This window comes from Xyrauchen texanus, chromosome 7 (genome assembly GCF_025860055.1).
Source record: "Xyrauchen texanus isolate HMW12.3.18 chromosome 7, RBS_HiC_50CHRs, whole genome shotgun sequence".
NCBI classification, from domain to species: Eukaryota; Metazoa; Chordata; class Actinopteri; order Cypriniformes; family Catostomidae; genus Xyrauchen; species Xyrauchen texanus.
The window spans coordinates 34743308-34764860 of NC_068282.1; the positions used below are offsets into that span (position 1 = coordinate 34743308).

Sequence of the window (21553 nt, forward strand, 5' to 3'; positions counted from 1 at the left end):
AAGGTGTTCCTGTCTGTGCAGTAATCACTGATAGGAATACAAGTGAATACAACCCTTAATTTTATTGAGGAAGATTCCCCTAAGGACGTTTTTTCAGGACAGGAGGCAAAAAAGACAGATGAAAAACCAAGTTTAATCCACTTGAGCACAGATAACCCAACGGTTGGTTATTTTGACCCAGCATGCAGCTTGGGTTGGCTGTGGTGAATTTTACTTCCAGTGACAATGACCCAACGATTAACCAAGCAACGTTTGGTAAAAACTACCCAACACTGTGAAAATAACTCAAAATAACCCAGCATTCTGGATTTAAAAAATAACCCAAGTGCACTCAACATTTGGGATTTAACATTTTCAACAATGCAGGTTTGGGCAACTAACACACTCTGGCTAAAAAAACAGGAGTTGCAGAATAGCATCTCGTTTGTATGTAGGCTTAAAGTGGACAAAACTTGTTTTGAAAGCAACAACAATGAATTGCTATCTCATCCGTTTTATCAAAGAAAACTGTTCTTAGAAATATTAGAAAAGAGTTGTTTTTACGTGAAAGCAAAATTAATGTAATGTGCTTTTTTCCAGGGTGAAGAGAACAATTGCGGCGATGACTATGGTGATAAAGACAACGGAACGGATTGCAATAAAAAAAGAGCCTAAAATGCTGAGGAGGCCAAGGACACAAAAAGCAATGAATACACCTACCTATCGATAATGTGTGCGTGTGTGTGAAATTTCAATTTATTTACTAAATTAATTTGTAAAATAAAAACGAATTACAACATTTTATTTTAGATTGGAGACTAATAATAAACGCTTTACACAAAATTTTGATTGTTGTTTCTCATCTCATGAGTTTTCACTTTTGCAGTATTATATGGTATAGACAAACTAAGATTAAGTATTTTTTATTTCTATAGCACCTTTCTAGAACAGATGTCACAAAGTGCTTAACATTAAGAACATTAAGAAGATATATCTGTATGTATCTTATTAAGAAATGTAAATCCAAGAGTAAAACTTTGACAGGGTTTAGAAAAGTGATGATCCATAATCATAGCCATGAGTTTGACAATAACAATCTGAAGGCCCAACACAGCCTATTGATTGTACTGTATAATCACTGTGTAATCAATTTGACCACTTTAAAAAATGTTGACCACTTCAAACTCGAAACCATAAAGGCTTTGTCTTAGATAAATAATAGAATAAAATAAAGGCAAAAAAAAAAAAAAAAAAAAATGTAAGTACCAAAACTAGAATAGCTAGACTTATCATGGTACTTGATTCTGCAGTTGAAAACCAAACTAAGGTCTGTGAATAAAAAATGTAAAGGCCTATTACCTTAAATCAAGGACAGATCTCGTCTTGCATTTAATGCAACTCTAATTTCGCAAATAAGCATCACTTTATCGACATATCTATGGTTGTGTTTTATTTTGTTTTCCCCTTTAAAATATTTCGCTGAGTACAATTTATTTACAAAATGTTCCATTCCTAATCATGTTCAGGAACTATTATTTCGCCCCATTTATACACAGATTTATGTTATTCATTGACAAATCTATGAAGAATTCTCAATTCATATAATTTAGCATTAGTCAATATTTATGAATGCGAGTTTGAGTTCCAGTAAGAAGAATCGAAGTCCATTAGGGTACAATTCAGTTTGGGACGAAAATTAGACTTTTATATGCGAAAATTGTTTAGGCTGCATTAACCAACCGTTTAGTATACAGATACATAAAGATTAAAACTGACAAAAAAAAAAAAAATGAAGAAAAAAAAAATAGAACAAGTAAATTATTACAACAATTGGAAACTTAACGAAGTATGTGCGCAAAATGTCAACTTTTAAGTTCACGCATATTAGTTTTTTAATTATCATCCGAGATACATTTGAAATATATATATATATATATATATATATATATATATACACACACACACACACACATATATATATATATATATATATAGGTAAATAATTTCTGTTTCAGACTTATTAAAAAAGAACTGAGAGCCAATATACGTATTTTGAACGCATTTGTATTTACAACACCTTTGTTTAACATATCTAGTGCATGCAAAACTTTTAAATCAATAATTTCACAATAAATACAGGTTTCAGTGTGACACAAAAAGCTATAAGATTTGTATATACAATGGAGAGGATATTTGGATAATAAATGATTCATGACAAGGGCAAAGATTACAGTTCATAATCATCTTTTGTCTTTGAAGAAGCCTTCCCGTGTGCTACTCTCTTTGATCGTTACAGTCAGAAAGTTCGTGGTCACATCCGTAACTATGACCTGCTCTGCATTGCTAAAGGAGGGTCTCCATGTATCTGCCTCTTCGGGCTCTCCGTATATGCGCGACACTGGAATTTTGGCGATAAGTGAAGGCTGTCTGTTATTAGAATCGCCGTGTTCAAATGTTCTTCTTTTTGAAATTTGTTTCATGTGATTATGGTAAAAGTGGCTAGTTTGCTCTTTAGTCCTGCTGTCCTGAAAGTCTGCATTCATTCTATTGGAATGCAAATTCCACTTTACAACTGTGTTCTTTTTGAGAGAATATGTAGCATCCAGGTGCTTGTGAGATAACTTAAATCTCCCACTTATGTCACAGCATCTCTCTTCTTCTTCTCCCAGACCTAACTTTGCCATTTTGGAAGGAATACCTGCCATTGTTTCCTCTGCTGCTCTTTTTGCTTGCTCTGGATTTAATGAGCTTGTATAGCCATCTGTGAAGCTTAGTTTGGGTTTCCGTCCCCTTTTTTTAGGGGTATAGCTAAATGTATCAGCACTGGGTCTGGGTAAGTGTGGAGAATGTTGCTCCCTTGGTTCTAGAGGTGGAAGCCACACACTCTCCCCTCGGTTGACTGTGCTGGGAGGAAAAATGGTGGGCACCACCGCACGCAGGCCCTCTCTTGCTCTAGGGGTTACCACAGGTTCCGGACTGGGATATGTAACACGGATTCCTCTGGAAGAATCATTCCTAAATTCATAAGACTTTGACTTTGCCTTAGCTTGAGCCTGCAAAAAAAAATTGTTTGAAAAATTATAGCAAAATGTAAAATTATGCCTTTCTGCAAAAATATTTTGTATTTATTTACTTACACAGGGAGATGGCTGCAAACATACTGATTTAAAAATTTATATTATATAAAATATAAATGCAATGTCGAAGAAGAAGAAGAAGAAGAATTGCATTAACCTTTAGAAGAAATGTCTTGAGCTTAGGTCCTCTTTTCTTTGGCCCAAATATTTCTCTCTCACGTTCCCTGAATGAAAACCCAAAACACCACAGAAATGATCGGGCACCTAATAGTTTTAATCTTTTTATATTTATATATATATATATATATATATATATATATATATATATATATATATATATAAATATATAAATATAATACATACATACATACATACCTCTCTTCAAAGGCAACGAAAAGGCGAGAATCGAGAATATTTTCTTCAGGTTCCCAAGTACTGTACCTGTGAGAATAATAAATAAAAAAAAGTTTAACACGGTGCACTTGACAGTCAATTTCTGCATTGTTTTTTTTCGACCAGCTAGCAGAATCAGCTAATCTTGCAGCATGCAGTCTGCCAAAACCAGCCTGTTGTAATGTTAACCTGACAATGGCTGTATGCCCCATATTTGACAAACATTGCTTGCACTAAAACACTATGACAACGCACGACAGAGAGGATGGTTTGTATTACTCACTTGGGTGACCAGCCTTTCCATTTCACGAGATATTCCATTCGACCCTGCGCGTGCCATCAGACACAAAAATGAATTCGTTATCGCGAGCCCACGACAAGATCACATACATGCAAAATAAATCGCAATCAAGCTCACGTAATACATACCCGTCGTATTCGTCTCTTGATGATCGATTCGGCCGCGAACACCCTCTCTCCGACAGCAGACAGCTCCATGTTTACCGTTAGCTTACAGAGAGGCTAGCTGTGTGCGCGAGTCCTGTACGTCTGCCCTCGCTTCAGAATTCCATACAGCCCATAATACTCTCGTGCACAGCCAGACGTCATCACGTTCTTTAGCATGTTGCCTTGGTACCGCTGTAGGTGGAAACGTTTTGAGGCCGTTCATTGGCTCCGCTGTTGCTAAGTGGCCGGGGCTTGCTTGCTCAGTGACATACCAATCTAAATCCTTGACAGAAAATTATAAGCTCTCCTCAGTGCTTGGAAGAACACATCAGAAGTTTAAAGTCTATCAAAAATAACAGTGACGTCAAGACTAGAAAGATTTGAATAGCCTACATGAAGAAAAAAAAAAACGAATTAATTAAACAGTATAGGCAATATCGTTTTGAATTTATGGATGGACTAAATTTGTTTCTATTAATAGGCAGGCCTATTAATAGAAACAAATTTCTATTAATACAATAAGCTATAATAACAATAGGCCTATTGTTATTATAGCCTATTGTATTATTCATCTGTTATTATAGCAACATGACATCTTATTCCACGATTCTGTTATTGACTAGGCTGTTTTGCTAATTCTAATCCGCATAAACAAACATGACGTGCCAAACTAGTCACCGCTAATTACAACATGTCCGGATCGGGTATTAGCCAGCTTACTTGATTTAATTATTTATTGTATTTTTATTATAAACAAAAGCAGGTACACAAAAGTTTGTGTGTTCCTGCTATAGAATTAAAGTATATTTTATTTAAATCGATTCATTCCAATTTAATAAAAGATTTCTGAAAAAGAACGCACTTCATTTTACTTAAAACGTTCGTACGTTGAACGAGTCAAGAAAATCAACAACCAATTGTCTAAGCAGTTATATACCTTATATAATATAACCTTAGACTTAACTATGGATATAATGAGCAGCTATGAAAATCAAAAACCAAATTGATCAAACATCGCCACGTGAAAATATCATATTATCCCAAACATATCCAAAATGTATCTTATTTTTTAAACTTTATTTTATAAATATATATATATATATATATATATATATATATATATATATATATATATATATATATATATATACCAATGTATTTCTTTGAAAAATATGTTTTTTTAATCGTATAGGCCCCATAATATTTTCTAAAATATAAGAAATTGTAAACAATAATTTGGCCTAATGATGATAACACCTTGTAAATACAACCAAATAACAAACAAAGACAAAGTGCTGGAAAATAGCGAAAACGGAGCATTTCATTTTATTTTTATTATGAAGAGTTAGCTACTAAATGTAATAGGCTACTAAACGTTAAACGCTATGTTGGCTAGTATTAGCTGTTACCAATGTTAAAGCAAGTTTTTACTCAAATAATTACAAAACAACAAACTATTATTGATTATAACGGCAATTGAAGACATTTTTTAATTTCGAAGAAAAAAGACGTAGATAGAAAGTAGAATTTAAAAAAATTGTGTATACGACTTTATTATTAAAAAAATTAAGTTGATCAAATATCATATAATTATGGTGGTTCAACGAAAAATATGAATATTTGGAGCCTCGGAAATTGCGAAATTTAGTATATGGGAATTTCTTTCAAACCTTGTCATTAATTTACTGTGATTAAGCCACACAAAGACAAGTTTTGAAACTTGTTCATAGATCTCTTCTCATTCTGCATAATATATTCGGTTTCTAACAGGGAGCAATTACTGACCATTTAAAAATATAAGTTTGCCAATAACGTAATAAATACTCCCAAATGCTTTTCTTGTGGAATAACTTTCAAATTGTAAACACAAGTTTAGAAAAAGAATATCTTTGAAATGTTCACAGTGTACAGAGTATAATATTGATTTAGCCTATAACTTGGTGGCCTGTAATCTCATAGGTGGTTCCGCCACACAATTATGAACTGTTGCATGGTTTGAACATGACTGTGTCTGTGTGATGATTGTAAATGTATTTTGCCAAAATAAGATAAAATCAAAGTTTTCCGTCGTTATATGCACACCGAATTAAATAGGCTTGCGGTAGATTCTTTGCGGAAGATGATTGGTGGTTTGACTGCTGGATGGATCAGTATGTGGGCTCACGATCAAGCTGGAAGAATATTATTGGTTCATTCGTTTCCGAGCAACCAGCATGAGAAAATCTGCACAATTTTCGAATGGAAAGAGCAAATATACTACTTCGCCCTTAAAAAATAAGATCAGTCCAGTTTTCATTGTTTCCCCGATTTTGTTATGTTACTATGCAGTTTATGTCAGTTAAATCTGTAGGATAATTGGACAATACCCAATTAAAATATTGTAGCCTACTTCATATTTTAAATCGACCCCTCTGCTTCATATTAATAAACAAGTCGCGATCTTTTTTTTAATTTTTTATTTCATAGTACGTAGACGGCTGTGTCCAATTCAGAAAAGTATATAAGTAATTGATTTTATATTTCAATAAAAGTGATTTATTTAATGATCATTTTAAAATGTTCCACTAAACGATGAATAACCACTTTGCCTTTTAACCCCATTTAGATTTGATTATTGGAAAACACATATCTAGTTTAACTAGGTAACCTACATTTCTCAATTTATAGGATATTCTGATCATTATTAAACTAAGTTAAACATAATAAATTTGCAAACTGGCTTCCTGAAGGCTAGTTTAATTTAATAAATGATTTTTGACATAAGACAAATGTAGTCTATTCTAGCGGGTAGCCTATTATCTAACTCAGTGTGTCAATAATAACCACAAGCATTTACAGTTTTCCAAAATATTTCATCCACAGCTTCACGATTTGCTGTACTTCTCCCAATTCAAAACAAGTTTACTCTATTCACTAACGCGATTTGGGCTCATATAGCCTAAATGCTTAATTAATTACAATTACTTTTTGGTTCAAAATAAGCTGTTCAAATCGCCTTCTAAATAACCTTTTATAATTATCAAACTACATCCAAAATCGCACTCTGTAAAGCTGAGTTCATAAACTGATTGCAAATAAAGTGGATGGACCAAAGGAAGCCATTTTATAACCGCAGCGCGAGAGTGCAGACATCTCAGGCGGTGAAGAAGAGGAAATGGTTGATTCCGTTTAATTTAGGCTGAAGTGTTTTCTAAAGCCCATTTTTAAAACCAAGTTCATCTTTAGCAGACCTCTGGTGGGTTTTTTGGGAGACTTATATGAGGCACGATCATGCCGTAGAGGCGTTTGCTATCCGCCATGTTAGCTATAATAAAAATAGAGTCGAATTCTGCACCATGCTGCTCAATGCTTCATGACGATATAGCAAAAGCTACCATGTGTATTTTAAGTCATTCTAGCGTATCATCTTTCACACTATAACCCTTTCGAAGATGATAGCCTAAACGGGACTGAATCTCTTCTTGTCCGTCTCATTTGGACCGTTCTGCGCATAAAGACACTTGTCAATATTCCGGAGGCTATCTTTATAATATTCCAATAGTAAACCTGTAGAATATACATATGTTTAATTTTTAAAAGTGACTTCATTTTGGCAAGCTTTAAGGGCGTTAGGCTATGGCTGCTGCTTGAGATAAACGCATGTAATGCCTGTATAACAATTGTTGAAATGTCGGCGCTGTTTAGATTTACTTTCCGCAGGACCCGCAGTGTCAAAAGATAATCTGCTTTATTTCGTTGTTTGTTTCAAAACTGTCCTCAACATGTATTCGTGTAAACAGTCTTCTTACAGGAGCAAAGTGATACCAAGATTAGGTAATTCGTTTTGAACGATTTCTTGTGCGTTTTTTAATTTGATTACCATTCACGGCATGCACATAAGTTAATTATGCAATCGATTTGCACAACTAAAATTCATACGCTAAATTGTGGACATGTTTCGGAATAAATGGAAAGAGAATACATCTGGAAGGCCCATTGTAAGTTAGTGAGCTAGTGTCTGGCCACTTCTGATCACGGAATTTCTCTCTCTCTCTCTCTCTCTCTCTCTCTCTCTCTCTCTCTCTCTCTCTCTCTCTCTCTCTCTCTCTCTCTTTATGATTTCTGGTGGAATATACACAAAAACAGAAGAAATAATTGTAGTCCTAATAATTTCCGATGACACCGATCCTAATTGTTCTTACCGTATCAAGAGTTGCCACATTTTTCTTTAAAGATCAATTATTTATTCCCAGTATTGGAACTCTGAAGCTGTGTGTGTATTCAAGAAAAAAGCTGAACGGTATTTTATCGAGAACTTTTACATGTTTATGTAAAATTTGAGCGGGGCCTCTTGTTCTAAGGTAATCTTAACTTAACTAGCCTAATTAAACGACCACTATCCTTAAAATGAGGACAGGTTGACATAATAAAGTAAAATACATATAAATAAATATTCCAGCACCTCTCTACTGGTAATTTACATGCTTACATTGTAATCGGCATTCTATAAGCAGGCCCTTGACTATAAAATATGCTTTCATTTATTTATTTTTTTCATTAGCTGCCAGAAAATATCAGTTCTGCAGCTCTTGGGCACTACTTGCAACAGGGCAATGTTTCATGCACACATACAAATATATAAAATCTCTTTTTTTTTTGTCTTCCAGTGGAAATGTCTGATGCAAACATTACTTAATTGTCAACTCGTTCAAGGGCCTAAGAATTATATCATAATACTCATGCAGTAAATGCATAGGAATGCAACACTTTCTTAAGGACATCCCCTCTTTATCATAACTAAAAACTAAAATGTGATAAAAGTCCAGGTATCACACACCACCTTTCATCTAGTGCAATTTATGGGCTGTGCAAAGGTCAGACATCTGACATATTGTGTATTTTAATAATAGTAATAATGTCATGCTATATATCTTTCACATGGCTTACCTGCTTGCAAAACATATGTCTCAGGTCTACAAGCAATTAAGAGAGAACTTGTCCTTTCACTACACACATGCACACCTTGAAGTACAATCAAATACTGAGGTGTTATTCAAACATAAAATAGAACTTTTAACAGTGACGTGCGGTGATGTCTTAAAGAGGCTAGGCACTGAGTTATGAAAGCCAGATTACCTGATTTATTGTTTAAGCTAATAATACGTAATAACAGTGAACGTTACGCACAAGCGCGGCATATCAAGAAATGTAAAAATCAGGATGAATTATTTGTCAATAAAATTTTTTTTTTTAAAATCAGGATGTATATCGTGTACTCTCTCTCTCTATCACAAACACACACACATACACACATGTTGTGTTTCCATGTTTTATGGGGACTTTCCATAGACATAATGGTTTTTATACTGTACAAACTTTATATTGTATCCCCTAAACCTAACCCTACCCCTAAACCTAACCCTCACAGAAAACTTTCTGCATTTTTACATTTTCAAAAAACATAATTTAGTATGATTTATAAGCTGTTTTCCTCATGGGGACAAAATGTCCCCACAAGGTCAAAAATTTCGGGTTTTACTATCCTTATGGGGACATTTGGTCCCCACAAAGTGATAAATACACGCTCACACACACACGCACACACACACGCACACACACAGTGAATGTTACGCACAAGCGCGGCATATCAAGAAATGTATGTATTTTATATATGTGTTATATATAATATATACGATTTTGTTAATATATCTTCATTAGATATTATTATACAAAATTCAGTAGTCAAAACACAGAATATATAACAGAACATAAGTTGTTTATTTTTTACAACATTATGTGCTTATTTTTTTTATGTGCAATCTTCATCTTTATAACAGAAGATACAATACAACAATCCTTTTACCTTTTCATTGTGGTAGGTTATATACAGCTTCCTTTGCTCGTCAAGTGCAAGGTCGATCCGAGATTTTCCAAAGATTTTCAGTGTAATTTGACACTGGATGTGAGCTGACGACTTTTCATGCTTGGTTAAAGCTGCGGGCAGGTTGTTCAAATCACAATATCCCGCTGAAGTCCAAACAGTCTGACTGGTTGAAAAAAGCAGGCAGGGATAGCAGTACAGCCGCTGATTCACAGCCACATAGCCAATCTTTTCTTACATACCAATCAGTTTGAAATGATTGGATAATTTTTGGGCCCTTTTGCTGTACTAGTCAATCTAAGGCTGGCGTAGACCTCCCTCTTGCAATTAACTCATATTTGGAATTAAAATCGAGCTTGGAAAAAATTCTTAATTCCGTGATTGCGGCCGGTGCTGTCATTTTGATTTTGAATTTGGCGGGGATTAGGCATGTACACTAGCTGTGGTGTAATGAGGTTAGCTACGCAAATGTCCAGGAATATCTCGATTTTAATTGGTCCATGTCTGATACGTAACGGAGATTATTACGGGTATAACATATTTACGTCAAAAGGCACAGCAGATTTGTGCTTTTTACCGTACATGTTAAAGAAAACAGGATCGAAGTGCGCATGCGCAACATGGGTTTTCCGCGTGACGTCTGCAATGAATGGACCGTAAAAGCACTGCTTACTCTACCATTTGTTTTTAGTTGATTATGCGTAACTGCTACATTTGTCATCATAACGTCTAAACAATTGGAATAACACACATATTGCATATATAAATCACAAGAATAAAAAGTACAAATACAAATACAAGTTTATTATTTAATAAACATTTTATTTTTGAATTTTGGCAGGGTAGGCAGTGCCTAGTTTGCCTACCCAGACCGCACGTCAGTGACTTTTAATATGCTTAGTCAAACCTAAATAACACATTGAGTGACATTTTATTTTGAAACAATTACTATAAAAGATGTATCAGTAGAAAATGTTTCTCAGTATTACATGTAAGTGCTTCTTATATTATAAGCCTTCTGAAATGCAGCATTGTGAATCGTTTCAATGCTTACTAATATTATACAAGCTATTAACAGGAAACTTGTTCAGTTTATTTTTTTATATTCCTAACATGAATAGTTAAAAGTGTGAATTTTAAAAACAATTCAATCATATGCAGTCTGAGGACTACCCAAAATGTTACACTATAGAAGATTGTTTCTAAATATTCAGGCAGGCTTCATGACTTGAAGATTAAACATGCTTTACATTTGTACAAATTCACAGTAAACAGTGAGTAGTCTTTACAGATTTTTTAGCCATCATATATTCATAAAATTGTCACATACTCCTTAAACGTCACTGTGAGGCAGTTTGTTGTGATATCTGTAATTATTATATTCCCAAGAAAAGGAGTAAAGCTTGGAACACATTTTGGTCCCATTTTTGTTTCTTCCTCTACCCGTTCTGGTGTGGATACTGCTTCTTTCCTTGTCGGCATATAAACTATCCTCTCTTCTCTTGACCGTACACAGCTGAGGTCTATGGGTTCATCTTGGTTGGAGTCCAAGTTTTCAAAGTCATGTCCACCAGAGTGCTGATGGCCATTGAAGTGCATAGTGCAGCTGTAAGAGTCAGAGATGTCTGTATTTGGAGCACTTATACTGCGAGAACTGAAGAACCTCTTGGCCTCCCCCATGCCAGTCTCTGGATAAGAGCAGCAACGCTTTAGAGGGAAGGTGGGAGGACCACATTGGGTAGACTGGGTGTTTTGTTCACCCTTTTCAATGGCGACTGGAGTCTGAACGGGCTTGGAGCAGCAATGCAGTTTCAATGTTTGATCATCAGATGCATAATCTCCAGTGCTGCAGAGCTTCTCTGAGTCATTTGGCTCAAACACTGTTGAGTCTGCTTTATTAGGATTGTCCCTTGCACAGGTCAATTGTGCATTGGAAAGCCCAGAAGGGGCAGACTCGGTTCTACTGTCCTTTTTAACCTTCTCTAGACTTTTTTTCTTGGTGTACTTTAACTTCTCTATGCTCTCATTTGTTCCTATAGACTTACAATCCTGTGCTTGTTTTTTTTCCTCAGCATCTGCCACTCCCTTTATTTTAGCTGCCTGGGTGCCATTTTCCATGTATTTGCTCATGACAATGACAATGCGGCCATTTTTATTTTTGTTCTTCACTATTTTCAACTTGCTGCTTATTCCATTGGCCGGTGCCATGTCCTTTGCATCACTTTTAATGTTCACTTTTGAGTCAGCACCACTATTTAGTTTAGTCGGAAGCTTTTTGAACTCCATTGTAATATTTCTCATCTTACTTAGGCACTCAGAATCATTGCCTTGAACCCATTTCTGCTGCAAAGCTGGAGATAAGTTCCAACCTTCAGGCACTTTGGTCTCTCTGACCTTCTGATACAGAGAGTCAAACAATTTAGGATTTGGTTGGAAGTGGTGGTGTGTCTTGCTGTTGAGCTGGTAGTAGTGCTTCTTTTTCCCATTTGTTCGTGCCTCTCCCTGGTTGTCTTTTGGGTTGGGCTGGTAGGGATGGTGCTTCTTGCTGTTGAGCTGGTATTGCTGGCTTTGGACCAGGTCTGTAATTGTTTTGTTTTGGTTATCCTCACCCTGAGACACGTCCTGGAGGTCCGTAAGAACACTGGATCTTCGAGCAAATGATGGTACCTTGGAAATCAGACAAAACAATAATGAGCTATTTATGAAGGAGAAACAAGTAGTAGCATGTGGTCCACAGCAGTTAATTGGGTACATTGTGTTCGTGGGCATGTTTGTAAGTGATGGTGAATTACCTGTAAGAGAAGATGTTTTGGTTTGGGCCCTCTTTTGCAATAACCTATTATCTGCTCTTGTCTTTCCCTGCATAGAAGAGTTTCAGATAATTCAAAGTCATAAAAAAAAGACGAATCTAAATTCAAGACAGGCCACAAGACACTAATATGTTTAACAGTTGACTAGTCTGAGCATTGTCCCTTCATTATAGACAGATGACTGATTGTGTACCATCTTAAATGTGCGTGGGTTTTAAAGTATTTAAATACATGATATCATAAACCAAGGAAAAGCAAGTCTGTTAACTTAGTTTACTATTTTGGTGTAAAATTCAATTTAGAAAGAAAGAAAAAAGAAAGACTTTAATAAATCCAGCATTTTGTCCTTTAAAGTAGCCTCCCAGCTTTTCAAATTGGTTATATTATTTACTTGTCAGCTCAAATTGCGTCCGTGGGCTGAGATAAATGGGCCATCAGCTTTTCTCCCATACACTCCCTTCTGTCTAATCATATTGCAAAAAACCTAATTAGACGACCTTGAACGATTCTATACTCGAGGGGCGAAAGCAATTACTCCAAACAGAATTCCACTTCGCGTGGGAGCCGGCTAATGGCTCGCAGAGATGCCAGTCAACGGGGAGAATACCCGACATAAATGTGCGTGGAATTTTGGGGAGGCGTGAATATATGTGTAGCCACGAAATCTGTCCATTTGTCATCCAAAATGCAGTCGATTACGTATGTGTGTTGTGCACCTCTACATAGAATATGATGGAAAATTACATGTTCATGTGCGCTTAATGCAATGCCAAATACTTTACTTTTATGTTATTTCGAAACTGTGGTAGTGTAAACGCTTTAAAAATACTAAGAGGGAAAAAGCGATCGAGAAACTGTCAGCCAAAAACAGGATTGATATTATGTACAATGTTGAGTGGTTAACGGATAAATACGTATGTTGAGGTAGCCTAAAAGATGTTACATTAGAACACGAAATACAAGGCTTCTAATAAACTAGGCCTATCGCATTTTCTGGCCTGTAAACATTATTTAATGGTTGGGTCCTGACCGTGGAATTAGTGTACCAGGCAATTACATTCAGTCACATTTCTGGTGCGCCTGCGCACAAGCGCTCTCCAGCTCTTGAGTGCTCAACCCCAATTCTGTCAGCGAGAGAACGTGAAAAAGAACGAGCACGACCGCAGTGGCGGTAAAACCTTCTCCCCTTCCCTTTCGTATGGGCGCCAAGCCGAGGCAGCTTCTATATCTCACCTGTTTTGGAAAGCGACGAGAAGTCTGGGGTCCAGAATATTTTCCTCTGGCTCCCATGTGTTAAATCTAAAGGGAGAAGAAAGGAGGCGGAGAGCGAGTGCGGAGAGGGAGAGAAGAGAATGAGTAGGCTATCAATCATCAGCTCTCTCAACCAAACGTGCTTGTCATCCGAGCGATTATAGGATTGAGACACTAACATGCACCTACTAAATTAATCTTCAAAGAAGTTAGAGAGCACAACTATACTGAACATGACAAAGGCCCCATTTTAAAAAGCTACAATATGTCCTATTTTGTTAAAAAAATAAATAAAGAATAAAATAGTTTTCAAAAAAGAGCCATTTTCCCCTGGCATTATGCTTAAATCTGAAAAATTGCAATTCACCATAAAAAATATGGCATTTCTTATGCCATATTTAACTGTTAACAACCGCAGTTAGCCTCTATTTCTCTTCACTCAAACACTGAAAAAACAAAATACCATCTTGCAGGGAAACTTACTTGGGAGACCAGCCTCTCCACTTGACCAGGTACTCAATCCTTCCCTACAGAGATTTTAAAATAAAAAAGTAATCTACGATTGGAAAATGCTTTAAAATCAAATAAATACAGACATGACTATTATCATGGGTTTCAGAAATAACAGTTCTTGCGTTTAAAACACAAGCCTTACTTACACGTCATACGCTTCCAGCGGGCACAATGTTAACAGTGTTAAAAGGTTAAAAAAAGAAACACAAACCTTTCGAATACGTTTCTTTTCGATGCTTTCCACCGCGAAGACGTGCTCACCCGCGGAGTGTAGCTCCATTTTCAGCGCGCGTTGTTGGCTCTGCTCAGTGCGCGCGCGGTATCATGAGTGCTATTCTCGTCCAGATTCCTCACGCTCTCCTGCTCTGGATGGTCTTTCGCTTCGTGAGTGAGATTCAGTTTTAACTCACAACTCTCTTTTAACTCTCAAGCTGCAGAACGTGCTTCATGCAAATAGCCATGGCGTGACGTCACACGCAGAAGGGGCGGTGTAGAGGCTGGTCAGCCTGGTGCTTCGGATTTACCAAGCGAATGAAGAGTCGTAGTCCCTAATGTCTGGGGCGAAAATGATCCATTCATGACGCAAAGTAGGGGACACTCATGGCAATTAATCTATTTCCAAACTTAAGCTCGATTACTCCTTCAACTGTCAATTAGAATGTCAGGTCACAGACTTCAATCATTATTATCATCCTCCTCAGCAGCAAGGTCTTCTGTGTTTTCCCATAAATGTAAAGTTGATATCAGTGGAGACTTTAATGGAAAGAATATATTAAAACATATAAAAACAAACAGCTGCTTTGCTACATAGCCTTCTATGTATGTGTGTGTAAGCGCAACTAGGCTACTCTGAACATAAATTCTAGGTGTAGGTTTCACAAAAACCTTTTTCAGTGACAGCACCAAAACTATAGGCAAAGGTTATCAGAAAAAGATAACACTTCTAAATTTGAACTGTGCTTTTCATTTCTTTCTCTTCTTTTCAATGAATAAAAAGTAAATTCAAATACCATAATCAAATGGGATCCATGCTATTCATTATCATATAGGTTAGACGTTGCAGTGCCATCTCATTCTAAATAACATAAAGTGTATTTAATGTTCGGACAAAGCTTGATTTGGTTTATAAAGGTAATGCCCATTTCCACGTCATTAATGCAACGTATTTAATTGACTGGATAGCTACAGCATATTAGACTACAGCTAACAGAATGTCGATATGTCTAAACCCATGTGCGCTTTCAATGCACATGTAAGTGGACAACGAATGTACTATATGTAGGTCACTGTGGTTGGTTTTCAAAGCCTCCAGCACTCAACTAGCTCATACGCATTTTCATTTGACATCTGCCTTCTGACGGCCAACGGCTGCTGAAAGACCTGTGAAAAGAAAACTGCAGTGACAAACGAACGTGTGAAAACCCTGGGCATTGCGCACTCACCCAGGGGCGTAGCACCAAATTTTGGGCCCTGGGTACAAACCATCTTGCTGGGCCCCCGTACCAAATATGTATGTATAGAAAACTGACTTCTAAGGGCCCCCCCTGCCTCGGGCCCTGGGTACTCGGTACCGTTTACCCCCCCAGTCCGACGCCCCTGCACTCACCCACTGCCTGTGCCTCAAAGACTGTGCGTCTGGTACCAGTTGAATTCTCTTGAGTGGGCAAGAAATCACACACACACACACACACACACACACACACACACACACACACACACACACACACACACACACACACAGAGAGAGAGAGAGAGAGAGAGAGAGAGAGAGAGAGAGAGAGAGAGAGAGGTACACAAACAATTACATGTACATCTTCACACAAACACTCAACATGCTCCCACATAGGCTACTTTAACACGTGTACACCCAATGCTTTGTACAAACACAATCCTGTGTTTTAAGGCCAAGAAATTGTAATAAACCTTCAGAAAAATTCAGCAGGATAAGGGTTAACTGCAGGCGCCAATTCTCAGCCTATTGCAGAGAGGCACGACTGCCTTTCCTTATAAGGCAATGAGTGTTGCGCAGAAGCGAAAATACTGGAAATATTAAACGATACATATTTGTATGCAATAATTAATGGCATTATGAAATTGCATAAAAATTATCTGCTCAAAGAGGTGAATATTGTCCTTATGGATGAATCTTGCAAATTGTTTAATCGAACAAACCCTTGTTAGGGGAAATTCTGTATAGTGAATTAGGCTATGTCCAAGTCTTCATCATAGAATAGTTTAGCATTTGACGATCTTTAGTTAGCCTTCTTGTTTCCTCAACCTGCTGATCTCTACTGCTATGCTGTGAGATGTACCTGTAGAGTCTCGTAAATTGTTCTCATATCCTGCCTTCCTTGGGTCATAGATCGACTGCAAATAGAATCCCAAATTAAATTCCAAGCGCTGTAAACAACACAACGGAACAACCAAACACACAACCATGGCTTCAGATTTCAGAAGAGTTGACAGCTTTACTGTATGCTTGCGTGTTCAGTGCGATAAAACACTGTTAATCGGTTCTCTGAAGAGTCTCAAGACGCTTTTTTGACATACTGTACTGAGGAGGGAAATTATGCTTTAAACTCTAACAAAGGGCCATCTCTAATTATATTTTAATGCTAGTGTGCAGAAAATTTAATACAACGAAATAATTTTGGTCGGTTCTATTCGGAGACGAAGATCTGAAAAAAACTTTTTTTTATAGCTGTAGGTCTGTCACTAAGGATGTTGTTTGCAAAAGGAAGCAGTACTTATGTTCAAAGGATGAACTGCTCACATTCATAACTACGCGAAGAATTTTCTTCTCGAATTCTGGCTTCGATATGGAAACCCATTTTTTCGCAGTGACAGATATTTGGGGAAAACTTTGAAATGTAATAGAGATGCAACTAAAGCTCGAGAGTTTTAAACTCTTGCTTCACTGATTGTTATGTGCTTTTCTATAATGCAGAACTTGATACAACTGTCTTCAATTTGTGATTCTTATGATTATTAAAATATTACCCAAATTGAGCAACCTTTTCAAGAGACTTGGCCAAAAATAAAATATGTTAAAATTGTGCAATAAAATGCTCATTATCACATTTGAAAACCCTTTTTAAAATTCCGCAGTAACATCTTAACTTATCTCTGGAATGGAATGTTATTTTGGTTGCTGGTCGAGCTTTAAGTACTTCCAGGGTTGTGATGCTGGTGAAACTAAGAGTTGATCCTTATATAGAGTCAGTGCAATCCAAAAGTTTGTTGAATAATGTACTTTTGAGCTGTATTTTTGAGTCTCCCCTGGTTGCCCTTACATCTTCGTTTTGTCCTCTTGTAGGATTGTCTAATGACAATAATGCCAAATTGTGTGCCCTGCATAATTATCTGTGGTTTGAAATAAAGAACAAGAAAATCAATTTCACCCCATTCCAGAGAGACTGTCTCTCAAAGTTTATTGACCATCATAAATGTGAATGTATGTGAAGGGCATTAGGTAATTGTCCATCACAGAACATTGCCACAGTTGTCAGAGGGACTTACTAAAACCATTTTAAACAACTAGTAATAATTACTCTAATGTGTCATAAACAGCAATGGGAGGTTGGCCAAGGAGATGATTTAGCAATGATTTGCTCCTGTTTGGAGCATAAAGCACAATCAACTAAAAGAAAACTTTTTGGTGGACAACTTTCAGTGCATTTTAGTGGAATAAATCAGACTGAAATTACTGAAAAAAAAATAAAATGTTCTTGGTTAAAATGTCTAACTCCACAACACTAATTATAATACATCTGTAATCAAAGAGGATCTGAGCACTGAGTCTATCTGCATTAAACTGGAATAGGTTCATCCAGTTTGGACAATCTGCTTTAAATACACAATTGATAAATGTTATAACTGTGGTCACAGGGATTATCTACAATATTGGTATTATAGAACTTGAATATGGAGTAAATGGAAACATTGCTGTTGATTCTTAAAAACCTTTGATGTTGAACAAAGGCATAATAATTTCAGCCAGTATATTCAGGGGCACAATGATTGTTATTTCACATTGTCTATAAGAAACACACCATCTCTACCCTCAGACTATAATGGAATGTTAGTTATTACATACAAGATGAATTGTCACTGAGTGAGGTAAGCAGATCTTTATATATATTTATTAGAAAAAATAAATGTGATTTGCAGGATTAGATAAATGTTGTCTTCTCAAACATTCATTTGAAGTTCAGTTTGTAGATCTATTCATTTGGCTGATTGCCAAATCAACTTTTGAATACTTTTGCATATTAGTTTAACAATTAATACTGCTGGTTACAATTCAAGTACACTGGCAAAGCAGAGCAGTGGCAAAAAAAGAGGGTTGCTTTTGATGCTATGAACGTCTATGCTATGAAATTATGTCCTATTTACAAGGAAAATGTTTGACACATGACTACACATTGAACATACTTATTACCTTCACAAGTAGCATAATAAAACCTGTTTATAAAGGTGTGTAAAAATGTGTATAAACATTTGCATTAAAAATACCAAAATATCTATCTTTATAAAAAGTTCCTCGTTAACATGAGTCAACTATTTCATCCTTTCAGCTAATATGTAACCAATGAAAACCAACGTGAATATTTTTTTTCTTCTGGACCAACCAATGTTTTTTAAATGTAGAATTAATTTCTAATGCATATTTCTGCAACGCTTTCCATATACATACAGTATTGTATACAAACAAACACCTACAAACAAATACACACACTCACAGTATGACAATAGTTGTCTGTTATAACTTGTGTGCTGTATTGCTACCGATTATATGAGAATGGAAAAATGTCATCACAGTCACACAGACGAGCCCCCTGAGTCAGATGCTTTGATTGGCTCAGAGTCCCTGAGAGTGCAGTATGCAAATACAAGGTAATGTTCACAATTATTAAACAATTATGACCTGTCAGAATGACTCACAGTGGGACACTCTATTATTCTGCACGCGCACACACACACACACACACACACACACACACACACACACACACACACACACACACACACACACACACACACACACACACACACACACACACACACACACTCTCTCATTCTCTCTCTCTCTCTCGTGGCTCTGATGCACTTACACTTTGGCAGTAAAGGTTAACCAGTGGGGATAGTGAGTCTTTGTACAGCTGACTCACACCTGTTAGCTTGACATAAGTACTTTTCCTGATTCATAATTATTGATCAAGTGCTCGTTTGTCTATAACTAACCATATTTAAATTATCTGTTGCAGATAAGAAACCCAGAACATTTACAAGCACAAATCAGAAAGATTGTTTGATGTTTCCATTTGATCAAAGCAGCTATATATTGAAACTTAAAGACTTTTGGGAAAATAATATATTACACATCAAAACAGAGAGAGAGAGAGGTGAAGAGAAATAAATGTTTGGAAAGGCCTCCAGGATGGCACTCAGACATCAGTGGGGGGTGATTAGCTTCAGACGCTCTTACCCTCACATTTCCACATTAACACAGAGCAGCATGATCGGCATCCAGCTCCATAACAAGCCTTGATGAAAGGCATTGATAGCTAAAGGATGATACATTTTGATGATTTGCATATTTACAAGCAATTATGTGGACATACTTACACCTCAGATTATATGAAGCTATTTTATTGACAGAAAAATGGTTGACAGACTCGAATGGTTGTGTGTCATTTCCGGATCATTGTTCTGAAATGGCTGTGCTGCTCTCATTGTCATCACGACTGCTGTGGAGTGACTGGCTCTTTAAAACACTTTGCCTGCAGCGCCATGCAATGAGCCACCCCCACATCACACACAGGGATGGTGTGCGGACACACACTTCCACATACAAATGCATGAATCACATGCACATTCGAAGCCATGATATACACGCTCTCTCTCTCTCTCTCTCTCTCTCTCTCTCTCTCTCTCTCTCTCTCTCTTTCTCTCTTTCTCTCTCTCTCACTCTCAGCCACACACACATTTAGTGTCACCACATCCCTCGAGCTGGAGATGGGGGGATGGGAGAAGCGATTTGAGACAGTGCGAGCGAGTGAGGGAGGGAGGGGTGGAGAGATGGACCGCCAGGATCGTGGAGGGGAGTCAGTGGAATTCTGCTGGTTCCTTTGGAGAAGTCAATACTGTATTGAGCACTTTGCAGCCACAGGGAAAAAAAGTGTGTGCTTCAGAGTGTGCGGTATCCCTCAGACAAAAGACATATACAAGAACAATGGCGTGCTTTGCATCTATTGTGTGGAGTTTTCCCCAAAGATATTTCAGGCTGTGAATGAGGCACATTGCACTCCAGGTCAGTTCAGAGTCAATTAAATAAAAACTCTTTTTTTTAACGATTATTTAAATGGACAATATGTTTTAACAAACACATTAGGTATACATCGTCATTATGATAATGGATCTGACATTCCATGGAACACATAAAAAAAGAGATGTTAGGCAGAATGTTAGTCTCAGTCACCATTCACTTTTATTGTATGTATGTATTCTATGTAGTGAATACAATAAAACTGTGACTGAGGCTAAAATTTTACCTTTAACATCTCCTTTTGTGTTCTGCTGAAGAACGAAAGTCAAATGGATTTAGAACAATATCAGGGTGAGTAAATTGCCATAGAATGTTCATTTTTAGGTGAACTACCTTTAAATTACCACAGCAAGTCTTATGTCTTTGGAATCATTCAATACTACTGTTAGCATTTGCACCTATTATATCATATCTGTGTGATATCGCCTTTTTCTAGAACACATTAATCTTCATTTTGCACCAGTGCCCACCTCCTCTGTCATGCAAATCTTCGGTTTCCTCTCTTGCCCGTGGAACAAGGTCATCGATTGGACTACCTAACTTAGCCCTGTCTGCTCTTTCCCGCCTGCTCTCAAAGACTTCCTGTGGGGAGGTTCATTTGCCTGTTTGCATGTTAATGCAGTGGAGCATGAGACAGAGAAAGTCTGCTTTAAACAGAAACCATCTGCTTTACTTAAGACCTCAAAAGCGTCTTACACACAGATAATGATCCATTAGCAATTTATATATCAATTTCATACTGCATTTTCATATTTCAGGAAAATGACCAAACGTGAAAAACACAGCTTGGGTTACTTTCGGGTACTTGCAAAACAAAGCATATGGTTAGAGTTATGTCATTATTGATGGGATAGGTTTTATTAACAAAAACAAACAATAAAAAAGGTATAAGGTC

The 21553-nt window shown here is 36.8% G+C and overlaps 2 protein-coding genes across 2 annotated transcripts; both read right to left on the reverse strand.

Annotated features, from left to right (window-relative positions):
• Positions 1-2039: 2039 nt before the first annotated feature.
• On the reverse strand, positions 2040-4019 carry LOC127646929 (chromobox protein homolog 8-like). Its single transcript, XM_052130913.1, has 5 exons — positions 3879-4019; positions 3733-3776; positions 3432-3497; positions 3214-3280; positions 2040-3032 (listed from the first exon to the last, which is right to left on the reverse strand). Exons 1-5 carry the CDS (start codon positions 3945-3947, stop codon positions 2220-2222), a joined length of 1059 nt encoding a protein of 352 aa, XP_051986873.1. The 5' UTR covers positions 3948-4019; the 3' UTR covers positions 2040-2219.
• A 6471-nt stretch (positions 4020-10490) lies between these two features.
• Positions 10491-14966, reverse strand: LOC127646719 (E3 SUMO-protein ligase CBX4-like). Its single transcript, XM_052130555.1, has 5 exons — positions 14542-14966; positions 14301-14344; positions 13800-13865; positions 12549-12615; positions 10491-12423 (listed from the first exon to the last, which is right to left on the reverse strand). Exons 1-5 carry the CDS (start codon positions 14608-14610, stop codon positions 11068-11070), a joined length of 1602 nt encoding a protein of 533 aa, XP_051986515.1. The 5' UTR covers positions 14611-14966; the 3' UTR covers positions 10491-11067.
• Between the last annotated feature and the right edge of the window lie 6587 nt (positions 14967-21553).

Coding starts and splice junctions, on each gene's coding strand:
- LOC127646929 (XM_052130913.1), bottom strand. CDS start 3,947: ATGGAGCTGTCTGCTGTCGGAGAGAGGGTGTTCGCGGCCGAATCGATC. Junction 3,498..3,732: donor TGGAAAGGCTGGTCACCCAA/GTGAGTAATACA, acceptor TTATTCTCACAG/GTACAGTACTTGGGAACCTG. Junction 3,033..3,213: donor TCAAGACATTTCTTCTAAAG/GTTAATGCAATT, acceptor TTTTTTTTGCAG/GCTCAAGCTAAGGCAAAGTC.
- LOC127646719 (XM_052130555.1), bottom strand. CDS start 14,610: ATGGAGCTACACTCCGCGGGTGAGCACGTCTTCGCGGTGGAAAGCATC. Junction 13,866..14,300: donor TGGAGAGGCTGGTCTCCCAA/GTAAGTTTCCCT, acceptor TTCTCCCTTTAG/ATTTAACACATGGGAGCCAG. Junction 12,616..13,799: donor CTCGTCGCTTTCCAAAACAG/GTGAGATATAGA, acceptor TCTTCTATGCAG/GGAAAGACAAGAGCAGATAA.